The sequence below is a fragment of the Psittacula echo genome (genome assembly GCF_963264785.1).
Source record: "Psittacula echo genome assembly, chromosome: 5".
Taxonomy (NCBI): domain Eukaryota; kingdom Metazoa; phylum Chordata; class Aves; order Psittaciformes; family Psittacidae; genus Psittacula; species Psittacula echo.
The window spans coordinates 73,190,025-73,209,302 of record NC_137739.1 but is presented as its reverse complement, the minus strand read 5'-3'; the positions used below and the strand labels follow the sequence as shown (position 1 = coordinate 73,209,302).

Genomic DNA, 19,278 nt, shown 5'->3' with positions numbered 1-19,278 from the left:
GCCGCGCAGCGCGGCGGAGGCGGCTTGGTGCGGTGTGTTCGAGGCCTAGTGGTGCCCCAGAGCCTCTCAGGCGGCCGAGCGGCGTCCTCCTGCTCCATCCCCGGCCTGCGCCGTGCGGAGGGGCCGCTGCGGCGCTCCGGAACCGGCTGCTGCTCCGCAGAGAAGCGGTGAGGAGTGAGGGGCTTCGCGGCTCGAGAGGGGAGGGAGCGCGGCGGCGGTGATAGGAGGCGCGGCCGGGCCGGGCTCCACTATCGCGCTTCCGCACGCTCGATCGTGGCAGGCGCAGGCGGTCTCTCGCCGTTCGCGGCCCGCGGGGTGGCGGCGTCGGATTGGTGGTAGCGGGGAACGGGAGCGCGATCTCAGGTGCTCGCGGGAGAGTGGCGGCGGCCTTTTGCTTCCTCTCTCGCCCGGGACTCTTGGGGGCCCCTTCTGACGAGCGAGAGGAGCCCGCTCACGGGCGGGACGAGGCCGAGCCTGCGGTGGAGCTTTGCCGGCGCCCGGAGCCGCTCAGTAGCGTGGCCCAGGCCTTTCTGCCTGTGGGTGGGGTTTTTGCTTCTCCATGTCGGGGACTTGAGTGTCCTTAGCGTGGACCGGAGTAGTCATCGTAAAACGCGTCTTAGCAGCTTGTGCATAACAGGCTCGGAGTGATTCATCCGTGTAATACCGGTTGTGATGTGTGTATTGGCATGTTTTTCTCATGATATCTTTTTCCATTTTAGAAAAAGGGCCTTTGTCTGCCTGAAGGAAAAAAGGAGTTTGTTCAAATACAGGGAACATTCTGAACAAAATTAACTTTTTTTTTTTTTTTTTTTTTTTTTTTTAGTACAGAAGCTTACAGAAAGGGAAATCTTAAAAGTTGTCTAGTTCTCAGTCTGATCGGATTAAAATGTATATACTTGGATGTGTAGTAGTTTTTTGTGGGGCAGGCAAGCATTGCTTCAGGTATTCCATCAGCCTTTATGGAAGGTGGTCTAGAACAAATTCAAAGAGAGAACAGGACAGTTTATTATTTTCCCTGTAAAGGAGCAGCATTGTACATAGTGTTCTCCTTTTCCCTGCTTCTGTCTCTTCAGTGCCCATTCACATAAATGTTGTAATGTCACAGCCATGTTTGTGTTTTGGGAAGAGTTAATAGCAATATTAGAGTGGACAGTCACTTATTTGACTGACTAGGGCTTTATGTGGGTGCCGAATCAGAGAATTAGGAACTAAACCAAAGATCTTGAAGTTCCGCTGACAGGCCTAACTGAGGCCTGCTTAAGGAGCTTTTGGGCTGAGGCTCTGGTTAAGTATTAGAAAAAATCTCTTCCCAGAGGGGGTGATCAGGCATTGGAGCAGGCTGCTCAGGAAAGTGGTGGAATCACCGTCCCTGGAAGGGTTCAAAAACGTGTAGATGAGGCCCTCAGTGACATGGTTTAGTGCTGGACTTGGCAGTCCTGGGGTAATGGTTGGACTTAATGATCTTTAAAGATCCTTTCCAACCTAGTTGATTCTATGACTCTAAGCATGTTGCTTTTTTGGGTTGCTACATATTAACAGCTTGGGATGCAACATATTCCCTGGCAGTTAGTGAATGCTTTCTAGGTCACCTCTGAAAAAGAGGCTTGAGCAAATACTAGTGTTGCTTGTTCAGAAATAAATATACTTGGGAAATCTAGCATCTGTTTTATCTTTCCCTGTGTCTTTTGTGTTTCACATCAATTTCACATGTCTTGCTTAGCTTGCAGGCAATTTTAGAGAAAACTGTGGAGCTCTATAAGAAAGTGGGTATTTTCACTGAAAGAATCAGTTGGCTTTTTTGAGGCAGTGTTGGTTTGTTGTGTTTTGTTTTTTTTTTTTTTTTTGTTTTTTTTTTTTGTGTGTGAGAAGCAATAACATAAACAGCATCTCCAATGGGTGACAAACTATGAGGTTATTTTTGTAATTGAATGGCTTAAAAATCCATACATCATGTAGAAACTGATTTAAAAGCCTCTGTGATAGTACTGACTTCAATAGATTGGTTATATATTTTCTCGAATGACTTCTGAAAAGGCTTTTCTTGCTCGGCTGCACCCATGGCACAAAGTGTATAAAGTACTTTGTCATAAATTAGAGGAAATTATTATTCACTCTTTGCTGCCTAGGTATTGACATTAGAATCAAAAGCCGAAACGCTGTCCAATTCTTAATAGGAATTAAATGTAATAACATGGATATGCCTATCAAATGTCTTGGTATAACATCCTTACTTCTCCCTTATTTGAGGTACTAGCTTGCACAGCCATTTTGTGAAATTTATTCTGGGCTTTAAGTGTACAGATTTTTTGTGTTGCAGAAGAATTGTACTGGGCAAGTGTTGAAGAGCAGTCGAAATCAGACAAAATGAAACCAAGCTAGATCAGCCATACTGTCACAGCTGTTTTGACACTACATGTGTCATTCTTAAAACACAGTAAGTTTGGTTATGCATCAAGACTTAAGGATTTTTACAGTTAATTTTGCTTAATGTTAACAGCAGCTCAGCAGTTGTTTCATGTGGAACGTAAATGTTTTGAAAGTGGTTAAAATGTTCTGAAATGAAGTTATGATGTGTAAACACAGAGGTACTAATGAGATTAATCCTGTGACACTGGTAGAACTGTGATGTTGCCCTGAGTAGGTGGTAGCACTGTCACTTTGAAATACAGTAGTTACCTGTATTTTTTATTGAAACTCACATGCTGTTTGTGATGTATCTTTTAATCCCTCTATTAAAAAAAATTAATTAGTAAAGGTTAAAGGATACTAGGATTTAAAAAACACAGTTACAGTAAGTGCAGCCAGACCAGTACAATCTTCTCATACAGTCAGTCCTCTATTATTGGGACTTTTGGGAGTTGGAGAAAACAAAGAAGCATGGGGCAGTTGTGTCTGAATGATGGTGACTCTTGTTTCATAGTTTTGATGTCTCAGACCCTCCAGTCTAGCCCTATGCGCTTCTTTAGTTGTGCATCAGAGCAAGCGTGCTCTAATGGGCAGAGCTCTGTCCCAGCAGGGGCAGCACAACGTCAGAATTAACAAGGCTTAGTGGATTTTAGAGCCACATGGGTATCCCTGTGTTTTCTCCAGGTTTCAGAAGACGGGCGCAGCTGGCTCTGCATGGTGTTTTGTTCCATCAGGACTTACTAACTCAGAAGAACAGTGTATGAAAGCAGCTAAACTTTAGGCCAAAGTTGAACCTGGAATATTATAGCTGTGTTTGTGTAGCACTTGCTTTAGTTAATAGCTCAGGATTTGAGCTAGTTCTGCTTAGAGTAAGCTTAGGTTGTTTGCCATCCTTGACATAATTAACCTAGAGCTTACAAAAATTGCCTAAGGCTAATAAAATGTGCACCTACATTATTGTGTTAACTCGGATCAGGAGTGTGCTTTTGAAGGGTGTCTTGCAGTCATCCTCACTTGGAAAACCTTTTTTCACATCGGTTTGCACTATTCCAGTGAATGGACTGTGCTCCTTTTGGAATGAAAATGAACTCCTACCTGCAAATGGGCATTTGTTTCTGTGGGGTGGTCCTCCCCAAAATGTGTACTGTGGACATTAGGATCTCGGCTTGATCTGTTCTGTTTAACAGACCTACTCCTATTTTACTGCCCTGCTTGCTGGCATGGACATAGCCTAAATTGACTACGCTTGGAGTCAGAGGCCTGACACAAATCCATCATTCTGGGGCTGAAGATGTCAGTATTTCAGTATTTCAAGTAGCATCAGGCCAGATGCTCACTGCTTTTCTTACCCCGTTATCTTTGTGAGCACTGTAATATTCACACAAATTAATCTTTATCTTAAAGAGCTGCTAGTTAAAAGGCAGCTGCCAAGAATGCTGTTTGCATCCAATTTCACTTGAGGTAATACTTTCATAAGTCAGTTTAGGTCTTAAAAATACCTTTGAACTGTTTTGTTCCTTACTTGCATACTTGAATATATTGGGGAAATCTGAGAATCACCCTATGCAATACTGAGACTGCAGTAAATATAGCAGATGCTGATCATTGAACTGTACTTGCAGAGTAGTAGGAGAGTCTGCAGAGAAGTTCAAGATACTGTTCCTGAGATTTCTGCAAGTGTATTCTACCTAGACCTGGCTTAGCATCTCCATCTCTTAGCTTTCTATACCTAACACTTGGCTTGTAGTTACTTATAACAACCCCTCTGACTGTTGGAAGAGTAAGTCAGTTTCTTATGTGTTCTGTAGCTGCTGAGAGAAAAATTGTGCTATTCAATTCCCTTCATTGTGACATCTTTGCTGCTGCAAAGAATTGATTGCAGCTTCATCTCTTGTCCAGATCTCTCACTTCTCCAGTGAGCAGTTTCAATCTTGGTGTCTGTTGATCCTCACAGTTTTCATAACGGAAACAGAAATAAAATGTTCTCTCTGCCGGTTTCATGTTGGTAGTTACGTGTAGTAGCAAGAAAGAGACCATGACTTTTTTTAATTCTAGTGTTGATCTTCAGTTTTGCAGGCAGCAGAGGTGCAAGGATAGGTCTCTGCAAGAATTAAGTCAGTAACAGGGCAGCTCTGTAGCTGCTGTGAAAGTAACTGTACATGTATGGGAAAAAAATGAAGAACAGAATGCTTCAAGTAAAATGGACTCTTGAAGCCCTAAAGGTAACTGTTTCACATCATCTGACTAGAAGATTGAAAGACTAAATTTTATTCTTATTAACTGCCTTGTTCTTTTTATGCAGTAACAATTACTTTGTTGACTGCTAAGTATTTTGGTTTTTTTTAATTTAAAAAACAAACAAATTTGCCTGTTTGCATATGTGAAATCCATCGAGAGCAGTATGTTTCAGCATCTTTTAATTCAAATAACTGTTTCACCTCATAGTCTGCAGGCTTTTTTTTTTTTCATTAGCTTCTCCAAAATGGCGTCTCAGATAAAGTACTCATCAGAGCTAGAGAAGGGACTGCACCTACAGGCAGTCTGGAAAATTACTTTCCCTATTGTTCGTTTTTGTTTAACTGACTACTCCTTAATGTCCTCAGATGGTGTTACGCTATTGTAGCCTGTTCAGAACCATCTAGGATCTGATAACTTATTGCTCTGCCATCCTGCCCTAAACCGGCTTTGACTTTTGTCAAATTATCAGCAATATAGATAAGAACCCAGAGCCTTAAGGATATTAATTTTCTGTCTTCCCTTGGCTGTGCTTTTTCAGTATGAAAAAGTTTCCAATAGTAATACCAAAGTGGGCAAGAGAGTTGCGTTCCCTGCTGTACCATCCACGTTTCGTATTCTAGAGCGGTGTTGGCTGATGTACAGAGGAGTTGGAGTAGACAATAAACAGTGTTCTTCCAGATAAAATGTTTTGGCCATACACCTTTGCTGCTTTTCTTCTCCCATTCAGTTTTGAAAATTCAAGAATGATATAAGGGGATTGTGTTCTTAGGCATATGGATTCTAAGGGGGGAAAAAAAGGTTTTATATTTATTGTATAAAATAATCTTTATTGAACTGTTGGAGGACTGCTTGCATTTGCCTTCTACCCTCTTAGATCTTGTGTTATAGGAATGTTTATCTTTTCTCTTGGTGAGATGTTGATGGATGCCCTTTGGGGCCAATTAATGAATGCCATCATCACAAACCTCTTTTTAGTTGATGTAGTTGTACATGTGTCTTTGAATAAATTCTGCTGTAGGGTCATGTATGCATTCTAATACCAGAATAAGTAAGTTCTGATGTTCAAAGGTATTAACAAATACATTTGGGCTTCCCTGTCATCCTGTCCAGTCCATTATACGTATCTATGTATCTGTCCCTCATAGTTGTTTTCAGACTCTGTGGGAATAAAGTTTTGCTGCATGATTCTCTTACTATAATTTTGTAGCTCATTCAAATGTATCTACTATTATGGTAGAGTACTGATACTAGCTCTTCTAGTGTCCGAGGCTGTCATTAGCTGCATGCTCTTGTACATGTATGGAAGACACATCTGTCTGTAGCAAAGCTTATTTCCTGCTTCTTGTGTGTTCAGTGGCAGGAAGCTGGAGAAAGTGTCTTGTAATCTACAGGTCTTTTGTGTGTATCAGAAATAAGCTTATCATAACTCTTTCCCTCAGGGCTGCCTGCTTCAGTTTTGACTTGTGGAAGGGCGTTGCAGTGAAGATACCATACTGTAGGTTGGAAAGCAGTCTGTACAGTCTATTCAGAAACACAAGTTTCTAATGCTAAGAAACAGCATTACTAAGAGACAGCTAACAGGGCTCTTGTCACTTGTCATATGGTGTTCTTGTGATTCATATCTGTTTGACGTTCCTCTAGCGCTTCCTTGATGCAGTGTGAACGTACCTATATGTTCAGCAGTAATATTGGTGAGCAATTTGGGTATTTTTAAAACTGAGGACTAACCTTTTTTGAAGACTTGACCATGTAAGGTTGCTGAGATAATACTGGAAGCAAGAATACATGCCTTGTTAGTTAAGAGTGATCTTAATGTTTTTATTCTTAGGTGGTATGTTACAGTGTCAGTGATACACACAGGATAATCACCATCTGAAGAGCAAATTATATTAAAGCCATCTTTACTCTCCATGGTAGCATATTGACTCAGCTCACGGACTGTTGTCCACGTTGAGCTCTGGAAGATGTGTGAACTGGGAAGTTAAAAATAGACCAGACAACACTCTTCTAAGCTTTTAACTGTCTCTGTGCTAGAATTGTGAGATCTTCCAGTCTTGTCTTAAATATAGCTCCCACTAATGCTGAGCATTGGGATGTCCCAGTTCTTTCTCTCATCTTGTTCCACAGTTGTGTTGTGTGTTATCATTTCTTGTACGAGACTACTTGCTTTATTGAAAATGTCTTAAAAGATTACTTCTGTTTTCACATACTGCAAAGACAGTTTTAAACTGTACAAGCTGTTAAGTGCTATGTAATTCACACTCCTTGTAAACCATTGGTATGAGGAGTCAAATACAGTTTTGTTTTCCACTTCGTTCTGAAATGCTTTCCTAGAAGTGCTGTTTCTTCATTTTGAAGGAAGACTTGTATTACTTTTGTAACTTTATGAATAGCTGGGGGAAAAGAGTTTAAAATAGTTTTTGTTTGTAGTTAAATGTCCATATAAAGATTTAAAGTTATTATGGACACTTAACCATTTGCATTGCTTTTGTAATTCATGTTTGGGAACTGACTAGTATAAGTTTCCTTTTCTGTCTTTTTGACAGATTGTGACTGGAAGAATGTCTTTCCCACCTCACTTGAATCGCCCTCCTATGGGAATCCCAACACTTCCCCCTGGAATCCCACCTCCACAGTTTCCTGGCTTTCCTCCACCCGTGCCTCCTGGTAAGTTATGTGAGTATATGGAAGTGTCACCTTGTTTGGAAATCATATCTGCAATCAGCTCATTTGTATTCATCAGTAATCTCAACAGGGCAGACTAATATTAATGTCTTGTCTTTCTCAGGGACCCCGATGATTCCTGTACCAATGGGTATTATGGCTCCTGCTCCGACTGTAAGTATTATAGTGGGGATGAGATTATAGCAAAACAAAATGGAGAGTAAAACTTAGTAAATATCATCAGTATTCTTGTTTTGCTCTATTCCATTAAAACTCATACTATGAGAGGAAACCCTTCACTTTAAATGCAGTTATTATGCAAATATTATGCTAATTTCTGACATAGACAAAGGTTGACATAATGTCTGGAGCTGTAGCTGAAAAGGTGAAGCAATTAGTCGTACTTTTTCTCAAATACAATGATTTAGGCTTTGCCTTCGGGTCGTTCATAGTCTTCCTGTGCAGTACAGTTAAATCAGTTAGGTTCCAGGTCTCTTGTTTTTGAGGTTTTTGGCCTGTCAGAGTGCTCTGGAGGCATCATTTCATCCAGGTTTATAAGTCTGTCATGCAGCACTGCTGAGTTGGCCAGAAATGTGTGCATTGACAAGCTTACAAACAAGCTCTCCTTCCCCATGTTGCAGGGAAGGAATAGTTGTGTGCAATATGCATGCATGGAAGAGAATGTGAGGGGAAGGTCTCTTTGTTTTACTAATTTCTAGTTGGAAGAAAGGTTTATGTTTTATGGAGCATTAAAAAAACCCGCACTTTTTAAAATGTAAAGATTACTTGTTGGCCTCAAGTCGAATTGCCATTTCTATGATTTTTGCGTAACTAAAATCTCTCTAAAGTACCATTTTTTTCGATAGCTTTTTTTATCTGTTACAGGAGGATATGTTCATGGTAACTGATATATTTAAGACAAAGATACTTGGACAAATTTATTACTCTGTTTTCTGGCTAAAATAATTCTTAATAAGTGACACTTCTAGAAGGGTGGTTCGAGAAAACCAATTCGATGCATGCGTACCATTAAATATTAGGTGGAAGGAGAGGTGCAGCAAAATGAAACTGATGATTGTGCCTGTCTCTGTACAGTTTAGTTTACAAATGTTTGCTCCTTCGCCCAAAGAAGTTTTGGGTTGTGTATTGATTAAATAAAACAGTAATGTTCACCTGTGGAAATTTTGAAAGCTGTCATGTGTCGCTTAAAGCCTTTTCACAGAATCACAGAACATTAGTCGCAGTTTGCTTTTTACTTTGTTAGTTAAGGTACTTCTAACTTCCAGTGACTCAAATATTGTAGATTAGTTAGTTGTAGAAGAAACATATCTAATGTTATTGTATGCTCACCTTGACACCTTCCAGTAGCCATGTTCAGGTACACCTTTTTTAATGTCTTTGCCAGAAAGTTGTAGTCTTCTTTGTGTTGTATAAAGTGTTAAGGCCTGAACGACTTACTGGTGTCTCACTCCATAAGCCTGCTAAGGTTCATATGAAAGTTTAATTTTGAAATACATGTGTGTACCCAACTCTTTTGTCTTACAGATTTAAATAGAAATAAATAACATCCCCAACCCAACACTTTTTTACACTCCTTCTCTTTCTAGGTATTAGTTCCTACCACGGTGTCTATGGTTGGCAAACATTTGGGAGCCAGAAAAGATCATCCTGGTTTAAAGAACAAAGAAAACGATGAGAACAGCGGTCCCACTACCACGGTTTTTGTAGGCAACATTTCTGAGAAGGCCTCGGATATGCTCATACGGCAGCTTCTAGCAGTAAGTACAATGAACTGCTTGTTAAATTTCATCCTTCCCTGGCCAATGAGTAATGACCCACAAGCAGTGAATTGAAACTAAAAGCAGAGTTAGTCCCACTCACTAGAACAGCAGTCCATTATGCTTCTATTTAAAGTCAGTGAGAGAAGAGCACAGCATTTTTAAGCCATGTATGTCAGTGGACATAGACATTTTTAGTAGTGTTTGCCCCTTTTTACATGTCATCTTTTGCAAAAGTGGTTAAGTTTTTGTAATGTTTTGAACATAAACGATATTTAATTAGTAATATTTGTCTTTAATGCAGAAATGTGGCTTGGTTTTGAGTTGGAAGAGAGTACAAGGGGCATCTGGAAAACTTCAAGGTAATGGTTCATACTTCTCAAAATTTCTGATCAGATTCTTGGTTTTGTTACCTGGCAGCTTTTCAAATGTCTGACACATTGCTATTTTTACTACTGCTTTTACATTTTAAGGTATTGTAGATGATATTTAACTGCTAAATACTTCCTCGTATTTTCTATCCTTGGCGTCAAGACAATTAAAAAAATAGAATTGAGAAAGGATTTTAAATGGGAAAATGTCTTGGAAACCTAATTTTGCTCATCTTTCTGTTCTGAGACTGAATCAGAAGACCATCCCTGAGAAAGGTTGGATTTAATATCCAAAGGAGCATATTTACAACACTGTTAATACTAGCTTCTATTACTGTTAGTCCATTGCTGTGTATTAACTTCTCAGTTAAGAAGGTTTTCCTGATGTAAAACTTATCTTGCTTCCCTGTTAACAAATTTAATAGATTTATTTTTTCATGTGACCCTTCTTCAGTCAATACAGGAAGCAATTTTGGTTTACTAATTTTTGTTCTTAGTTTTGCTGTGTTTTCATATATTCTCTAGGTTGGTAGTTCTCCTTTTTTAAGATGTAATTCAGTTTCTGCAGCTTTCTTATATGTCATACTTTGTTTATTTTGCTCTCATAAGGTGTTTTCCTCATTTACAACTTTCTGTAACTGTTGTGACAAACCTAGTGTGAAATATCCCTCGCTGTAGGTCAACAAAGAGCTGGTGATGGATGTCCTTGGTCTTCAGATAATTACAAATCCACCTGAGACATGCCTTCATATAGGCTGCATTCCTTAGTTAAGACAGACATGTCAAAAGCTCTACAAAGGCAATTGTAGAATAGTTGGGGTTGGAAGGGGCCTTTAAAGGACATCTAATCTGATACCTGCTGCAATGAGCAGGGGCGTTTTCTACTAGATCAGGTTGCTCAGAGCCAACCTGGCCAATCTGACTTTGGATGTTTCCAGGGATGGAGCATCTACAATACAGGTATTGCTTTTACCTTATGGGCTGTTAGTTATATCAAAGTCTAATGTAGTGAATGATCTTTCTGTCTTTTCATGATGTGTACTCCTGGTTTTAAAAAAAGAAGTGCCTGTATTCCAAGTTTACTGATTCAGATAACTTTTTTTACACAAAATATATTACATGAACAGCTTTAACACTTTTAATTTCAATCATCCATTTTCAGCCTTTGGATTTTGTGAGTACAAAGAGCCAGAATCCACACTACGAGCCCTGAGACTACTCCACGACCTCCAGATTGGAGAGAAGAAGCTGCTGGTCAAAGTTGATGCAAAGACAAAGGCTCAGCTAGATGAATGGAAAGCAAAGAAAAAAGCTTCAAATGGGGTACGTATTTAATGTGTGACTTGTGTTATTTTGGCAGGAGGGCAATATAACGTACTTGCCACATCAGATTGTGAGTGTGCTGCTTAGTTTCTATTCTTGTCTCTGCCCCTAATTCATTTTAGGATTTTGCCAGAGTCATTAATGAGTCTGAAGATACTTTGAAAGGCAGTGAAGTGTAAGCTCTTAATTCACTGGCATTGGAACTTACCTGTAAGCTAGATACCGTAAACTGAATCTCTAGAATTAGTTGTGTACTTCATTTGAAAGGGTAGTAATACATACTATACCTCATGACTGTTTCTTCATTTTTGTTTAGAAACTCTTTATATAAACTCTAGAAGTAATTGTTACCTTGTCAGAATCTGTAAACTAGCCGTCTAAGGAAACTTGGAGTTTCTTTCCCCTCCACTGATGATCTTCTAGAACATATTAATGAAAAGAAGTAGATCATTTAGTAGATGATGCAGTTACCAGGTAGTGAGCAGCTTTGCAGACATTTAGTAGATGGGGAAATTGATTTTGTACCATTCCTTTCTGTAGCTAAGGATCTCTTCTGAAATAATTGTAGATACTTGATATGTTGAGTTCTGGTGAGATACAGAGATACTTAACTAACAAATTTGCACGTTTTTTTGCTGTGTACTCAGTGTATGGGATTAAATGCAATGGCTCAATAAAGCAGAGTGCTAACTTCATGGGTTTTGAAAGGCATATAATATACTAGCTGTTAACCTAGGTAAGGGTTTGATTTGACTGCCCCTTTCCTTGTGTACTTCCTTCTTTCCTATTGGCGTCACTTGTAATACTGTGCCTCACAGCTGATATTAGGAATAAACTTAAAGTATCAGTGAAGTTCTTGTACATCTCTCATGATTTTTTTCTGTGAACTCCTTTGAGTTACTGGCAGTCTTGGGGGATTGATTGTAATAAAGCAGAGGGGGTACTATTTGTGACTTTGGTGACATACATACATACAATAGTATATGCTGATTCTGTTGAACTGTGGGGTGAGATTGGCTGCATTTTTTTTGTTTGTGGTGGTGCAAAGAAAGGCCGTGAATTGCCAAGGAACTATAGTCATACTGCTTGTGATTCCTTTCATAACCATTACTGGTATGCTGGTGCCATTCAGATCCAAAAGTTGCAACTTTTTTCTTTTAATATTTTTGTTATTAAGAAATCAAACGTGTACACCACAACACAATACTTTAGAGACACACCAAGCAAACCTGTATCTAATTAGCTCCTCTCCCTGATCACTTCTTCGCCCTGGACTTCTTCAATACCACTCCCTGTCACTGCCTTCTAGCTCTTTTCAGCCTGCTCCTCTTTGTCCTGGCAGCCTCTTCAGCTCCAACTGAATCCTCCCTTCCCCCTCATTCTTAGCTGCTGCTCCATCAGACCCTTCCCTCTCCCCCACTCCACCCACCACCTATCGCTTGACGGGATACCCAGCTGGATTCTCAGGTGAGGTTCCATTTTTCTAAAAGGTTCAAGGGATCAGGAGGTGGGCTGCCTTGCTCAGTATGCAGATCATTGCTCTATCCTTCCATGTAACATTTAGTGAAATGTACTTTGCGTGTGTTCCCTGCGGTGGAAAGGGACAAAACGATTAGGAACTACAAAGTAATTGATCAACAATAATATGATAATATTTGCAGTGCAAGGAATGTTTTCCCTAACAATGTTTCTTTAATGCAGTTCTACCATGATAAGTTGCAGCTTGAAAGTTATAGGTAAACATTTGTATTGCACGGCACTTAAGTAGAAGACTTTGAGGAACTGCTGTTGAAATGACTTAAAGTTCTGGGGGATGCAAGGCAGAAACTCTTGACCAAGAGCTGGATGATAGTGATTGCCCTCCTGTGAGCGAGCGAGTGTGCACTTTCTCTTTTTCTGTCTACCACCTTAATCACCACTATCTGTTCTATTCTATTATGCAGTCCTACACTTGCTATCTGCAGCCATTCCATGTGTGGTCTCTATGGTATTGCCAGCGTGAAAAGATGTGACTAAAATCATGCAGTTGATAACTACTTGTAGGTGGTTTGGTTTTTGTGGATTTTTGTTTGGTTTTTGGTTTTGTGTGTTGTGGTTTGGTTTTGTTTTTTAAATGCTGTAGGGGCATGAATGTGATGATCAAAGGCGAACTTCTGAAATAAAACTAGTTTTCTCAATTTGTTGATTCCTGTTACTTTGCCATTTTTCTTAGAACGCCAGACCAGAGACGACAACTGATGACGACGATGCACTGGATGAGGAAACAAAGAGAAGAGATCAGATAATTAAAGGGGCCATTGAAGTCTTAATACGAGAATATTCCAGCGAGCTCAATGCCCCCTCCCAGGAATCTGACTCTCACCCCAGGAAGAAGAAAAAGGAAAAGAAGGAGGACGTATGTGTTTTGATTTTGGACAAAACAGATTTTTTTTTTTTTCTTCAACTCACCCTTATATAATGGCCAAACCTTTTGCAAATACTTTAAACCTAAACTTCTGGTGAGAAAACAAATCAACAAGCATTGATGTCAGCAGCAGTTTCTTTTTTTTTTTTTTTTATTTTTTTTTTAAGCTGAAAGCTAGTCAGTTATAGTGCCATCCCTTCAGGATGGTTTAGGCGTCTAAGCACCTAGACTTGTTGGAAGAAGAGGCTTGAATCTGGGCAGGATTGAACCAACCTTTCATCCCTCTGAAGGTGGAAATATCGAGTTTAATGCAGTTTAGTATGTAGGGTTTTTCAGATGAGAACTTAAGTAACAACTGTAAAAAGTTCCTTCACACTATCCATTTCCATTGAAAGATGCCAGGGCGCTTTGGTAATGGCAGGAATTTGCTCTGGTAGTTTTTGACAAAATTCTTCTCTCTGCTTATGGTATCCATTCCTGTAGTGTGCCTTGATCCAACTAGTTGCAGCTGTGTTCCCCAGATGTGGAAGTGCTTCATTAGTTGTATATATGTATACATCACAAACCTTGGAGGGATCCTTCAGGGATGAGAGGCATGTTGTAATCTTCCTGCCTTACAAAAATCGCTTTTACACGCATGTCTTAATGTGGCTAGATTTGATCAGTTGGTTTTCACATCTTGTATAATGCAAAAAACCTCTGGCAAGCAGGAACGAGTGTTCTGATTTAGACCTGCTTCTGTGGATGACCTTTTTATGGATTAAAGCATACTGGAGAAGGGTGAATAAGAATGAGCAAACTCAAACTTAGCCTTTCCAGCCAAGTTTCTAACCATGGGAAAATGGGCTTTCATACCTACCATTCTGCACCTAATATGAAAGATATTGGAAAACTGACCAAGATTTTTACCCATTTAAGTCTTCTGCAAAGTACCTATCCCAAGGCAGTAATGCAGTTTCAAATGCTTATGGAGTTTAAGTGTGGTGCAAGAAGCAACATCTCCCTCAGGGAGCAAGTATATCTTCCCTACAGCATTGTTAGCTATGGCTGACCTGAGGTATAAGAGTGCTGAGCTTAATCTTTCATTTTCCTCCCTTTTGGAGGAGATGCTTTCTTGGATGAGAATTTACAAATGAGTCACTGTCTCTAATGCTGTCAGCTGTATTGTATTGGTTACAAGCCTTGTTACAATGTGTATTGTCCTGTGGGTACAGATGTACAGATATATATGTATATATATATATATATGGCCATGAGTAATGCCAGGTAGTTAAACATTGTAAGAGACCATTGCAGTCTTGGAAGAGCTGGGTTCTGAGTATGTCCCTGGGACAGAGGGATGTACTGTTAGCTCTGTATGATGTAGAATTTAACCTATCTGAGCTAGTCAAGTGGATGTATAAGTCTACTTGGTCTTTTTAAGTATATAGCACTTTCAGGTTGAAATTACACCCCATCATCACCCCATGATGGGAAGGAGGAAAAGAAACTTGGAAATTGCCATCTTTGGCCTGTGTGGATACAGGTGCGAGTGAAGAGGATGGTCCTAGCTCATTGCTCTCTTGTCCTTAAAGGAGAGGGGAGAGAAGGACTGTGGAGGGTGGGGTGAAGATGGGTACAGATATGTTGTGGGGGTGGGTTTGGGGAACTCACCAGCTTTGGGGCTGTTGTCCCTTGTAGAGCTTTGTGTGAAGACTTCCGCTGGTGTTAGCAGAGTCTGTTAGTCCTGGATGAAGGCATGACTGATGTGGGGAAAGTTGAAAATGTGTGTGGGGAGCTGAGAGTGAGTGGAATCTGGTTTTCAATTGCAAGCACGGGGGAACCTCGCTAATTCGCACTAACTTAGTTAGTAGGTGCAATCTACCAAATTTTGCGAATTAGCGAGTAAATAAGATCAAGACATACCCACTGCAAATACACTGATTGTTTATATTGGCAAGTGCAGCTTAGTCTTGTTTATGATGCTACCATAGCATACTAATATCCCGTAGTACACTGGTAATTCAGTGAAGTCTTACTAATACGAGACTTCAGTTTGTATTTTAAGTAGTTCAGAGAGGGAGAATTAGCGAGGTTCTTCTGTAATTTTGTTGAATCAAAGAAATGAGATCACAGCAATACAATATTGCTTTGTAGTGCAAACATACAAAACATTGTTTTTCAGAGTAGTGTGCAATCTATTTTTAAAAAAAAAAATCTCCGTGGATTTTTCCGCAGATTTTCCGCAGATTTCCAGTGGCCCCACTGATACCTTATCCACTCATCACCAAGGTTCGTTTACATTGTAGGCTTTGAAAATGACTATGTTTACTGCTAGTTGCCAGATTTGTGACTCTTGTCCATCTGATTTTTTATTTTTTTTCACTCATTAACATCAGCCTGTCAGGTTTGGTACTGCAGAAGGACTTTGTTTATCTCTTGCAAGACTGGTTGAAAACTTCTAACCTTCAGCTTTTCTCTTGTTCTCCTGTGTCTGTACAGATGGCTCTTAATGCTTGTCCTCCTGTCCCCCTTGTTTTTTAGGAGGATATAAATGCTATAGAAATGGAGGAAGACAAAAGAGACCTGATATCAAGAGAGATCAGTAAATTCAGAGACACACACAAGGTAGTATTCTTGTTTTTGCACTTGATACAAATTAGGCTTTTTCAAAATCCAAAAAAACACTATTAAAAATTTTAGCAGTACATTGCAATATCACTTAAAATGATGTTTATATTAGGTTTAATATACATGTAGTTCTTTACAAGTCAAAAAAAAAGACAACTACCACGTTAAAGTGGCCCTTGACATCTTTATGCTGACTTTGAGTGCTACTGAGTATTTTGCAGTCTTTTCACTTTTAACATGAATAAAGTTTCTACACATACATTAATTCAAGATATTTATAACTAAAGGCTAAACGGGGCTGCAGTTTAAGACATACACTTGAGTGTGTTTCTGTAGGTAGATTTGTAACATAATCCAAGATTTTATGAAGAGTTGAAACGTGAATTAAATTTAAGTCTTTTATTTTAATAGTTCTAAGTTAAGAGTGGGGGAAGATTAAAATTAGGTCAGTGGTTACCAGACTTACCAAACTTTAGATGCATGGAAGAACTGTAAATTCCCGTAAAGCTAATCTATTCATTGACCCCCACCATTATGATAGAGATCATATGGTGACTAATGCAAGATGAAACTCACAGCTTGGAAAGTAACATGGAATAGGATGTAAGTATGAGCTTCTGTTTTTTATTATACTTATGGATGCCCCCTCAGAAAAATATGCAAAGGGGTAACTGGCTTGGAAACGTTGGTGCACATCAAGACCCACCTCAGGGTTCCCACTTACAGAAGTTTCCACTAGTGCTAGTGCATCTGTGAATGTTTCTGCTCTGGAAAATGATACTTGTGTGGATAGTAAAGCGCAACTATGCATGTAATGTTCTTATTTCAATGTTTAGCTTAAAGTTGGTATTACTTTTTCCCACAAGAAGACTGGAATGATCCTTGGCCTAGGGAATTACCAGCAAGCTCCTCTTTAGAGCGCATGCTTTTATTTCAAAATACCCCCAAATCAATGTTGAAAGTACAGCAAGGTGAATGAAGTATGCCGTGTTACTGAGCTTTACCACATGCAGTCACTGGGGGTGGTACCATGGTTTCATGCAGTTGTATCAATGTAAACACAAGTGACTACGCATTGTTGTATGTACACATATTCAATTTTTTTCTTGACTGAAGTTGTTGGAGATAAAAAACCCTGGGGAAAAATTCTAGAAGAAATGATCTGGAGAAGCTCAGCAATTGAATGTGAAACTGGTCAATGGTGAAACTTCAGTAGAATTGTGTTTGATTCCAAGCCCCAAGTTGTCACTGGTACTAAGATGAAAGCAAGTAATGTTTTGGAAAAAATCAAACAAACAACAGCCAACAAACAAACAAAAACCGTGCTTCATTGTTTCAGAAGCTGTTGGGCATTTTACTGCCTTTGATCTCTATTATTGGGGGGGCTATTTGGGATTTCTTAACACTAAAAATCAGCTGAAAGTAGTAATTGTGTATATTGGATATGTTTAAAAGGGGCTGTTGAATCTTTAGCAGCTGGCTAATGAGCACAGTGAACCTTTGCATGTTTTTGGTATGAGTTTATAAAACAATAACCACAGACTGTCAGGGTATCAGCATTGCAGGGGGCGTCCATTTACAGCACGGACGAGTCTGAAGAGAGCTTAAGGTAAGATTTATAATTCTTCTACCTGTTCATTTCTGTTCATTACTTCAATTTATCTGATACTGTTCCCATCCCATTACCCTTTCAGATCTTCTTATTTAGGCTAATAGAAGTTGATGAGGTCAGATTTTGATTATAAAATAGAGCAATTTATTTTTTTCAATTGGATTTTAAGAAAGCGGACCTACAAAATGGATTTTAATACACCAAGACTTGTCTCTGTGTGTATGTATTTACCCTGGTGTGAATACATTAAAAAGAAAAAGAAACACACTCTCTTGATATTTCATCACGAACAAAGTTTCTGAGAGTGACAAAAAAGCAGGAGTTCAACCAAAGAAATTTCTATTGGAACATCTAAGATAACCTGTAAGTATCAACCACTTCAGTATGTAAACTTTTCTTTAAAAGTATATGAAATTTGAGGTAAGTTGGATTTTTGAAGGTTGACAACCTAGTTTAACGTCTGACCGTACTGAGGTTTAACACTGTAAAGATCCTGTAAAATACAGTCCTTTAGAGATTAGTTTTCAGCCCAGTGTATATTGTAGAATCTGAGTTTTGGGTTTCCTCATATCAGTTTTCTACCAATTCCCACCATTCTTAGTCCCTTTTTTCTTTTGTGATTTCAATGTATCCAACATTGGTTTGCCTGTATAGTGCTATCAATGCAATGTAGTTTCGCTGGATACATTAATCACTAGTTATTTAGCTTTATTTCTGTAATCCTTTGTCGGTTCTCTGGTCCCTGTGCCTGTGGCAGAAGAATACTTACCAGGTAAGATTGCTTTTTAAAGTTGTCTTAAATGCTTTGTTTAAAAGAAAAGAAAAAAAAAAAAAAAAAAAAACAAACCAAAAAAAACAAACCAAACGCAACAAACCAGAGAAAATACTGTTTCATTGTTCCAGTTTTTAATTTCATTTCAGTGATGGTAAACGTGGAGCCAAAGGGGATATACATGTTTATTCTGCTTAATATTTGTTCAAAAAAATTGGTATTCTGGCATCCATCAGGTTGAAATTTGGTATATTTGGTTGTTATTTGGTATATTTGTGAACCGTGTACTTGCTCTTCCTCCCAGAAACATAGCTTATAGGCAAGGTTATTCCAGTGTTGGCGGTCCATGTCCTAGCACAGCATCTGTAAGTTAACACATAACAATTGCTTCCAAGGATGGATTTATCTATCATTCTGTTGATGTATTTTCTATTGTCTTATAGGAATTCTGGTCATAGGAACTGTTTCTAATTGAAAAAAGTGGCAATTTTGTACAATTTTTAGTAAAACTGTAGCAGGTAACCCTTTAGTTTCTGTGTTTCAAAAGAGCTATTTCCAACCTTTTTTGTAATTCTCTCCATCTTGCAGTGGTGGAAGTTAAGGATTCCATTCAGCAGAGTCCAGTTCTTACCAATGAACTATTAGAACTTTTTTAGGGAGGGGAAAAGGGGAAAGGTTGCAGCCCTCTTCACTGTTTAACCACATGCACCATGTGTAAGTGGATAAATTTCTTTACCCAAGTTTTCATATAGGATGGTTTTGGTCTGCCAGGTCTTCTTGGGAAACAACTCACTGTCCCAGTAAGCATTCCACTGAAATATACTTTCCGAGTTGAACAGAATTAATTTTATCAGTTAGAAGTTCACTTTGCTTGTACCCAAGTGGCTTATAGGGCCAATGGAATTCGTGGTCCACCTGAATCATGACTTGCAGTGAACTGTGAATGTGCAGTTCAGTCAGCTTATAATATGAGGCCAGCCCTACTCTAAGGTTGGAGATTGCTGGTCTGTGTAGACCTATGCTTTTGCACGAAACTTAGTCTTGTGATTGCTGCATTTTGATTTTGTACTTATGAGTTCAAAAAAATACCCACCAAACCC

At 39.2% G+C, this 19,278-nt stretch overlaps 1 protein-coding gene across 1 annotated transcript in view; it reads left to right on the top strand.

The window, feature by feature from the left end:
- Positions 1-19,278, top strand: part of RBM25 (RNA binding motif protein 25) — a 29,041-nt gene continuing 9,763 nt past the window's right edge. The window contains exons 1-9 of the mRNA XM_080619985.1: positions 1-167; positions 7,191-7,311; positions 7,433-7,482; positions 8,916-9,086; positions 9,391-9,448; positions 10,620-10,780; positions 12,993-13,175; positions 15,402-15,455; positions 15,708-15,791. Coding sequence (XP_080476111.1) covers positions 7,206-7,311; positions 7,433-7,482; positions 8,916-9,086; positions 9,391-9,448; positions 10,620-10,780; positions 12,993-13,175; positions 15,402-15,455; positions 15,708-15,791 — 867 coding nt within the window. The 5' untranslated portion in view covers positions 1-167; positions 7,191-7,205. The remainder of the gene's footprint in view (positions 168-7,190; positions 7,312-7,432; positions 7,483-8,915; positions 9,087-9,390; positions 9,449-10,619; positions 10,781-12,992; positions 13,176-15,401; positions 15,456-15,707; positions 15,792-19,278) is intronic.